This window comes from Urtica dioica, chromosome 8 (assembly GCF_054948205.1).
Source record: "Urtica dioica subsp. dioica isolate 48M chromosome 8, U.dioica_male_clone48M_v1_H2, whole genome shotgun sequence".
NCBI classification, from domain to species: domain Eukaryota; kingdom Viridiplantae; phylum Streptophyta; class Magnoliopsida; order Rosales; family Urticaceae; genus Urtica; species Urtica dioica.
The window spans coordinates 29,602,475-29,612,497 of NC_142763.1; the positions used below are offsets into that span (position 1 = coordinate 29,602,475).

At 31.7% G+C, this 10,023-nt stretch overlaps 1 protein-coding gene across 1 annotated transcript; it reads left to right on the forward strand.

The window, feature by feature from the left end:
- The first annotated feature begins 3,944 nt into the window (after window positions 1–3,944).
- On the forward strand, window positions 3,945–9,743 carry LOC149389028 (terpene synthase 10-like). Its single transcript, XM_089622115.1, has 7 exons — window positions 3,945–4,253; window positions 5,197–5,461; window positions 6,372–6,768; window positions 7,197–7,415; window positions 7,498–7,636; window positions 7,715–7,963; window positions 9,150–9,743. The coding sequence occupies exons 1-7, from the start codon at window positions 3,993–3,995 to the stop codon at window positions 9,465–9,467; spliced, it is 1,848 nt and encodes a 615-aa protein (XP_089478241.1). The 5' UTR covers window positions 3,945–3,992; the 3' UTR covers window positions 9,468–9,743.
- The last annotated feature ends 280 nt before the right edge of the window (window positions 9,744–10,023 follow it).

Consider the following 10,023-nt stretch of genomic DNA (forward strand, 5'->3'; position numbering starts at 1 on the left):
TAATTCCAAGAATATATATTTAAACATGACAAATTAAAACAATTCCAACAATCACAAATAATTCATAAACAATTCGACCAATCACAAATTCATGAACAATTTGATCAATCACAAATTCATAAACAATTCAATCTCAACATTAATATACATAACCATTTTAACCACTAACCTATGTAACAATATGTCAAACACAATCCGGACAAACTAACCTAAACCCTAATTTCTTGTTCTAAAAAGAGAAAATCAAACAAAACCCTAAATTTGTGAATTAAAAAAATCAAACAATATGCAATTCGGGTAAACAACAAGAAATCCATATCAACAACACGAAATTAAATCAATAAACCACCTTAATAAACTTTTAAAATCATACCTTACAATGACGCGGCAAGAGAGAGAGAGAGAGGCGCGAGAGGAAGCACGGCGAGGAGTCGGCGAGAGAAAAATTGCGGCGAGGACAAGGCGAGAGAGAGTTGGCGGCGAGGACAAGGCGACGGCGAGATTTTTGGGCGGCGAGGACGTGGCGAGGGATTTTGGAAGAGAAAAACTGGAAAGATGCGGCCGAAAATGGTTGTCTCGTGTGTGGGTATTGGAAAAAATAAAAAAAAAAACTGAAAACCTAAAAAACCTCGCCGCGGCGAAATTATGTCTTCGCCGCGGCGAGACGTTCCTACAACGGTTATAATAACCGTTGTAGGAACGTCTCGCCGCGGCGAGATTCATCACTCGCCGCGGCGAGACAGTTTCTTAAAAAACTGCTTGGCCACGGTTTTCAACTCGCCGCGGCGGATAATATTTCTAGCCGCGGCGAGATATCTTCGCCGCGGCGAGGTATATACCTCGCCGCGGCGGGTAGTTTCTACAACGCCTTTATTTAGTGTTGTAGAAACCACCCGCCGCGGCGAGAGAGGAATTTCGCCGCGGCGGATTACATTTTTTAACAACGCTTTTACTGTGCGTTGTAGTAAGTTCTCGCCGCAGCATAAAATACATGGCGCTGCGGCGGGGATTCTACAACGGATTGTTGAAGCGTTGTGGGAAATCTGAAAAACCAGGTTTCTACAACGCTTAACTATATGCGTTGTAGAATCTCCAAGTTTCTACAACGCTTAACCATATGCGTTGTAGAAACTTGGTGTTTCTACAACGCTTATCCATAAGCGTTGTAGAAACACCAAGTTTCTACAACGCTTGTCATAAGCGTTGTAGAAAGTATGTTGTATAATCCAACATTTGTAGTAGTGTAGTTTCATTGGGTAAGCAAAATAGCCAATTAAGAGTACTACGACTTTTAATCCTGCCTCGATTAATTTTAATCCAGCCTTCATAAAGCTTACATTCTGTCTTTATAGTTCGTTGGGATTAAATTTAATCCAACCTAGATTAATCTTATTTTGGCTAATTTGCTTATAGTTGACAAACTATGGTTATTTTGCAAAAGCTTAAGTTGTATTTGGCTATATAGCCGCTTGACCCATATATATATTATAATATTATTTATATAATTATATATTCATACCTATATATATATATATATATATATATCAAATTTACTAAATATATCTGATAATTTTTTTTACTGAATATATATTATTTTATATTTATATTTATTTTATATACGCGTATTTTTTTCGTACATATTTGTTTCTATAAAGCCATACTTTATAGATATGGTTTTATAGAAACAAATATGTACGTAAGAAAAAGATACCCGTATATAAAATAAACATAAATACAAAATAATATATATTCAGTAAAAAAATTGATATTATTTATATGTTATATATGCATGCGTATATTTATGACAGTTGCCAGCAAAATATATATATATATATATATATATATATATATTATACATATATATCTTTATATTGTCAGTTAAGTTTTATATGTCAATAAATAAATTGAAAATAGAAATTTTATATTAAAATTATAAATTTAATTTATAAATAATTGCGCTTCTTTTCTCACATTTAAGCTATGTGTTTCAAGTTATCATATGATAAAGTAGAAAAATATGATGTGGTTTCCTTAAAACTATGTGTTTTTCACATGTTTTATATTCTGTTTAAATTCCATTTATTTAATTATCATTCAATCGAAATGATTTTTTTTAATTTTATTTTTGTAGTTATGTTTGTATTTATTTTTTTTATCTAATTAATCAAATATCAAATAAATGTAAAATTCCCATGAATTTATGTAAAACTTTTTACTTTACAACCAAACAATGTAATCTTACATTAGAATGTGATTACTTTAATGAGATTCTCAAGGATGTGATTATATTCGATTACCTTCGACAAAACACAACCTATAAATTTGGCATGTTTGTAAAGATCTTTGCAGAATAATCAACTGCTCAAGTAGGTACTAGAGTTTCAGGGGCTGAAAAATCTGCGGCAACCAAATCCAGTTGGTTTTCAGTCTATCGCTGACGGCTTCCATTCGCACTATGTGTTATTGTACATGGATAAATTTTAGAAAATATGACTAAAATATCAGGGAATTCTATTTTCATCTCGAAAGTGTAAAATAAAAAAAAATAAAAAAAAGTTTAGACCAAAATTTTCTAGAACACTAAAGTTGTGTTTGGTAGTTAACTCAAAAAATTTTTTGTTTTCTGTTTTCTAATTTTTGTAGTTGTACTGAAAAACTGTTTTATAGTTGTTTTCAAAAAACTGTTTGGTACAGTTTTCATTTTTGTTTTTGAGAAAGTGTAAAAACTGAAAAAAAGTGTTTGGTATAGTTTTCATTTTTGTTTTTGAAAGAATGAAAAGAGAAGATGAGGAGAAAGAGGAGAGAAGAGAATAATTTTTTTTTTCAAAAACACATTTTATTTGTTTTCAGTTTTCTTTACTTTTTTCCAAAACAACTTCAAAATTTTTTGAAATTTTTTTCCAAAAAGTTAAACCAAACATGTTTTCAATTTTTGTTTTCAATTTTTTCAACTCAAAAACTAAAAAATTGTTTTTGAGAGGAATACCAAACATGGCCTAAAAATCAATGCGTCAGGCTGCATACGGCTTTTTTTTTCCCCTTTTCGCTGCATTAGTTTTCTAAAATTAATTTTGTTTTCAACACTTTTTAGGTATAAGCTGTATTTAGTTTATTTTTGTCGCAGTTTCTAAAATTTCTCAATTCAAATAATGAACTATGGTGAGAGACGACCCTGGCTATAGGCGAGAAATATTAAATTCAAATAATAAATTATGACTTATATTTAAATTTTTACTATTATCGAAGGCCCCAAAATATTAATTCGCCTAGGGACCTTAATGAATTCGGGCGAGTTTGGGCCGGCCATATTTATGGTTTCTGTATGCGAGAATTATTGAGAAAAAAAAAAATTAGGAAATATGTATATGAATTATGAAAGTATTGTAAAATTCAAATAATAAATTACGTACTCTATGTATGCTAGAATAATTAAGAAAATATATATGTTTTTTTTTATAACAAATTACTTTCGCGGTGACTTGAACCCCTTTTTTTCATTCGGGGAGCGGGGGTGCTTAACAACTGAGCTAGCCTTTCAGAAAAGATATATGTTTAACTAAGAAAATATATATGTTTAATTATGAGATCTAGCTGTGGATTATTTATGAAAGAAACGCTAAAATTCAAATTATGAATTATACTTTATGCGATAATTATTGAGAAAAAAAATAGATATAATATTCCAAGTGGCAGTATCAGTGGTTGGGGAATAAAAAATAGCAAGTATGGGTAGCGGAAGATAATCCTTTCCTTATCTGTTGTTTTTCGTCTTTTTATCAGACAGAAATACGTGCAACAGAACTTTATATCGCCTTGTACAATTACGTAATTTTAGTAAGGGTATAAAGGGGAAAAAAAAAAGAAGAACGTGAAACTCGCCGGACTGGGGGTGTATAAATAATGGTCCTAAAATCTAGCATTGGTCTATCCCACACAATAACATTAAAGAAAACAAATCAGGAAACATAAAAGAAAAGCCAGTGTTCAACAATATGAAACTTATTCATGAGTTGTCTTCGCTAGCATCGCAATCAAGTGTCGCTAGTTATATTAATCTTCAAAGGCCTCCTTGCTTATCTCAAAACTCATTGCCAATATTCAAAAACAAAAATAGTACGTACTGTCCAGTTCGGTGCATAGCAAGCCCTACCAAAATAATTTCTGATGAAAAAAATGTTGTCCGACGAAATGCAAATTACCAAGCGCCATTTTGGCCTGCTGAGTACATGCACTCACTTAGAAGTGACTATTCGGTATGCTTTTTTTTATTTTGTATTTTTTTATTTTTAATATCTTTTCGTTTTGGACGTTTATGTTACAGCACCGTAAGAACATATACGCAGATACAAAAATTTTGCGTACTCCATTGTAGTATACATTGTAAGACCCTGAATAACGTACATAAGTACCAGTTTTATTGTTAAAAAAAAAAAAAATTCTGTTGCATAATATCCTAACAATCCCTAGATAGTTTGGAAATTTTCACATTGGCTATAACAACTGTCATTTTCAATATGAATATTATTTTAGTGTGTGTACGTAAAATGAACAAACTCGATCGTCATTCAACTATTATATATATATATATATATATATATATATATATATATATAACGGACAGGATCAGAATCCTATATAAGGGGGTTAAAGTAAAAAAAAATTCCAGGGGGCCAACGTGAAATTATTTATAAAACAAGTTACAGTTAAAAATATTTTCATTTTTTTAAAAATAGCCACTAGTTAAAAAAATATTAAAAAATAACTATTCTTATAATTTTTTCTAATATAAAAGATAGGCACTCTAGATCTTTTGGTTTTTATCATCTATCTACTTGTGCAACGGAATCTGAATCGTGTGATCTTGAAATTATTATCATATCGAAATCATCGTCATCGACTATAATCAAAATTTAACTTCCAAAGGTAATTTATCGATAATTTTTCACATGCACTGAGAATTTTTAGCTTTTACGCATATCATATCAATTTTATAAAAAACGATAGAAGTTAAAAAAATAATAAAAAAAGAAGATAAAAAGAGAGAATGTACCGAATTTTTAGAACTCTAAAATTATCCAAGAAAAAGTTATCACAGATTCACAGTCAATCAATTAAATTCATGAAACTTAGGAGGCTTGAGTACAATTAATTAAACATGATCAAAAACTCATTCCTAGTATGGTGTTCAAATTTCAGGTAGACAAACATTCGGGTAAAATCGAAGATCTGAAACAAGAGGTTAGAGCGATGCTTAGGCAGCTGGAAGCTGATCCTTTAGCTCATCTGGAGCATATTGATGTACTTCAAAGACTTGGAGTATCTTATCACTTTGAAAATGAAATAAATAGTGCATTGCAAGCGATCCAAAGAAGTGATAATGACACGTGGAAGAGAAACAATTTGCATGCCACAGCTCTTGAGTTTAGACTTTTACGACAACACGGGTTTTCAATGCCCCAAGGTATACACTGAGTACTTATCTTCATATCTATATTTTATTATATATTAAGAGATAATGTCATATTATTATATACTATAAAAAATTTGACGTTTAGTCACAGCCTCTTAATTAGTTATAATGTTTTTGTGTAATATATATTCTTTTTAGCCATATTTCACAACTAAAAATGCCATAAGCATTTACAGTAGTAGTAATATTTTACAAAACAAAACAGCAATTAGTGTACTAAATAAAGCACAAATTTAAATATTTGTTGAAATATTATGTTAAATTATTAACTGAAAAAAACATGAATTATGTTGTATATATACATATATAATTGAAAAAAAATCATACAAAACAATAATTTGAAACTCATTTTTCATAAATAAAATAAAATCCAAGGATGATGTTTAAGGAAATACTAAATTTTACCAAAATAACCAACGTTTGACATTGGGAAAAAAAATTTGACGTTCTCTATAAATTTTTTGACGCCAGGATATCCCCCTCTATATTAAAAATATTGACATGGTAAAAAACATTTATTGACACCTAGTAATTGCTATTTTTGTAAAGTTAAATTGTTTCACTAACATCACATAAACGTTAACTATTTTATAAATTAATTCATTTTAATATTAAAGCTAGGAGGTTCAATAGAAATTGTGACTAGAATGATTTCAAGAGAAGATGCCCGTTAATCCACTTTAGTAAATAGAATGGAATATATTCATGAACTGAGATAGTTAGCAAATTAACTGTACATAGTGTTTGGTTATGAATATCACATATTTCTGGATAATTTTAAATATTACTATACACTAAATAACAAAATCATTTTGATTCAAAAGAACGTGATTAACATTGTAAGACTAACAGAATTACAACTGTCACCATTAATTATAACTTATGGTTTTGATTTCATCAGATGTCTTCAATGAGTTCAAGGACCACGAGGCGGGTGTGTTTAGGGCTAGCCTGAGTGAAGACATTCCAGGGCTGTTGTCTTTATACGAAGCTTCATTCCTTTTGGTAGAAGGAGAGAACGTTTTGGAGGAAGGGAGAGATTTCTCGAAGAGAGCTCTTGAAGAGTACATAAAAATCCAAAAGGGTGATAAGAATAAGAATAATGACGAACTTGGTGTTCTTGTAGCTCATTCTTTGGAGGTTCCATTACACTGGAGAATGCTGAGATTTGAGGCGAGATGGTTTATTGATGTGTATGAGAGACAAGAAGGCAATAAAAAGTTTTTGTTAGACCTTGCTAAACTGGATTTCAACGTTCTCCAATCCACATACCATGATGACCTTAAAGATGCTGCGAGGTAATAATTTTTGGCAAGATCTCATAAATTAATGACTCTATAATTAATGAATAGTTCTTTATTTTACATCACTGAAAAAGTCTTATAACAAAATAATAGTCACATCAGTATTTTTATCAAAGCTTTTTTTAACATAATTTATTCATATTTCAAAAATAGTCAGCATTAACATCAGCTAGCCCCTACACTACATATGGAAAAGATCATCACCAACCACTAATTTTCCGGTTCGGGAAGTGTACAAGAAACATAATAATAGCCAACCACTCAACTTTTCGGCTCCCCACTATAGTTATAAAATATTATATGTGTCATATCAGCAATTAATAAAGCAAGACAGTAAGCAATAATATGATATCATCATAAATTATTAATCAATGTACGGTCACGTGACTTTGGTGCTCCGTGTGATGTGAGAAAAAAAAAAGATGGTGGAAAAGCACCGGGCTTGGGCCGAACTTGGAGTTCGCGAGAGACAGGCTTATGGTGAACTTCTTGTGGGCGGTCGGAATCACCTACGAACCGGAGTACGCGTATTGCCGTAGAATCGTCACCAGAGTTCTCTCTCTCATTACCACCATCGACGACGTCTATGACGTGTACGCCACGCTGGATGAATTGGAGCGCTTCACAGACGCCGTTGAAAGGTTCCATAATCATATATCTCTAAAGAGCGAGAGCAGAGATTCAAAATGACTGATATACCCTTTTTTTTAATGGAAACCCTAGATGGGACACGAAAGCGATGGACGATCTACCGGAATACATGAAGATCTGCTTTTTCGCTCTGCACAACTCCGTCAACGAAATCGCCTTCAACTCGCTCTTGGAACAACGAGTCAACATCATTAAGTACCTTAAAAAAGGGGTAATTAATTAATTAATATACTTATTTCGATTTATCTATTTGTCTATTTACTGATTATTATTATTACGCGTATTTTAGTGGGCCGATCTGTGTAAAGCGTATCTGACGGAGGCGAGGTGGTATTACGGTGGATACTCGCCGACGTTGCACGAGTACATAGAGAACGCGTGGTTTTCGATATCGGCGCCGATTGTGCTGATTCACACCTATTTTCTTGTTACCAATCAAGTCACACAAGACGCTTTGGATTTCTTGGAAACCTATCCCAGCATTGTCCGACAGTCTTCGCTTCTTCTGCGACTCTCTGACGATCTTGGAACTTCCACGGTTAGCTTTACTGACAGTTTCTTTAGCATACCTATGTTTGGTATATTCTTACTCGATTAACATTATATTAAAAATTTAGTTTAAGTATTCATTAATAAAAAAAATATATTCTAGCGTACGCAACTCTCTTTACACCATACGCATATATCTTGTCTTAAGCAATTATTTTTTTTAAGTACTAAATACTTAAACAAGAATTTTAACGGAAATGGTGTAAATAAAATTACAAATAATGAGGTAATTAGTTGTATTTTTACTTACATTGATATATAGTCACATTTTCGTAAATACTAATAAATTGTCACAAACATGACGTGACATTTATAGTATACCATTTTATTGAAACAAAAAAGAGCGGGTTATTTACGCTAATTTATACGTGTAAATATATGAACTGGACATTTACTTAATATTTATGAAAAGTTGGTTATTTAGCAATTTGAAAATATAAATATAGTTATATACCTAATGATAAGATTAAGATTTAGTCAATTTAACAGTCACTAATAAAATAGGTTATTATGTATCTTTTTCGTCATTAGTTACTAACTTCTAAATAAAATACTCCAACATGTAATACTCATAAAATTTCCCACTACATTAATATTTTAATATATATATATATATATATAAATATCTTTTAATTTTTTAATTTACTTTAATATAAAGTTCACTTATTTATAAATTAAAGTTTTAGTGGGACCTAATAATATGAGCAGCTCGATTTGAGCACTAAAGGGATACTAATGCGTATACATACAAGTTGCCCATTTCTGTCATGATAATTAACCTTTCCTATTATGTATAAATTTTGAGATAAAACTTCGTCATATTTAACATTTAATTTGCATTTGCATTTGCATGTATAGCATAACCCCATTCGATTTTTGGATTTTAAGAGTAGGATTTGTTTGAATGATTTTTTCTAAAAAAAAGTATAAAGAAATTGTTTAAAATTTCTAAATATATGTTTGCATTTGTTTAGTCCTTGAATTACATAAACAAAATGTTTAAATTCATCATATGAAAATGATTAACGATAGAATCACTAATTATTAACTTGATAGTTTGGAGATTATTTGTACGTAAAATAATTAAATTACTTGTTGGATTTCATCTTGATTCATGACATCAAATTGCAAAAGGCTGTTTACTTGCTCTGATCTATTTTTTATTGAACACACAGGATGAGAAAGAAAGAGGCGATGTGCCTAAATCAATCCACTGCTACATGAACGAAAACCCCGGCGCTTCCGAAGAGGAAGCCCGCGAATACGTGAGGCACTTGATCAACGAAGCTTGGAAGCAACTGAGCGCTGACAGAGTCGATGAAAACTCGCCATTTTCGAAGCCGTTCATCGAAGCCGCGACGAACCTCGGCCGAACCGCTCAGTTCATGTACCAGTACGGCGATGGCTACGGCTATCAACACCGCGAAACCACGGACCGTGTTGTGTCCTTGTTCATCAACCCTATCGACTCGCCTCTTCAAGATATGAATTGATGATAGCCGATCTCTTGTTTCTGGTGGTATGATTATTGTTTTCTAATAATGGGACGTTAATTATGGTGTGGTTTGCTTTCTTTTTTATCTGTATGTTTTTTTCCGAATCATCATTGAAGTTATTGATTGTACGTCTAAGATTTAGTTTAAGCAAGTTATTGATCGTACGTCTAAGATTTAATTTAAGCATGTTGTATGTTTAAGATGTGTGTTTGTGTCGGCCGGATTGGATTGGATTGATTTTCAATTGGATAAATTACATCAATGCCCCCTCAACTGTATCACCCCGTAACGTTTCACCCCCTCAACTCTGAAATCGTGCACCAGAGACCCTAAAATCCTACAGCGTAACGAACACTTCTTCCTGTCAAATTCTACTTAAGAGTGTGAAATCATCAAGGGTAAAAAAGTATTTTTGTTCTACATTTTTTTTTTTTAGTTTTAATTATTCTATTTAAAAAATCATATATATTTTTGTAAATTTTTTAAAAATGAATTTATTACTCTCTCTCTCTCTCTCTCTCTCTCCCGTGTATATATAATTCTTTCCCTAATA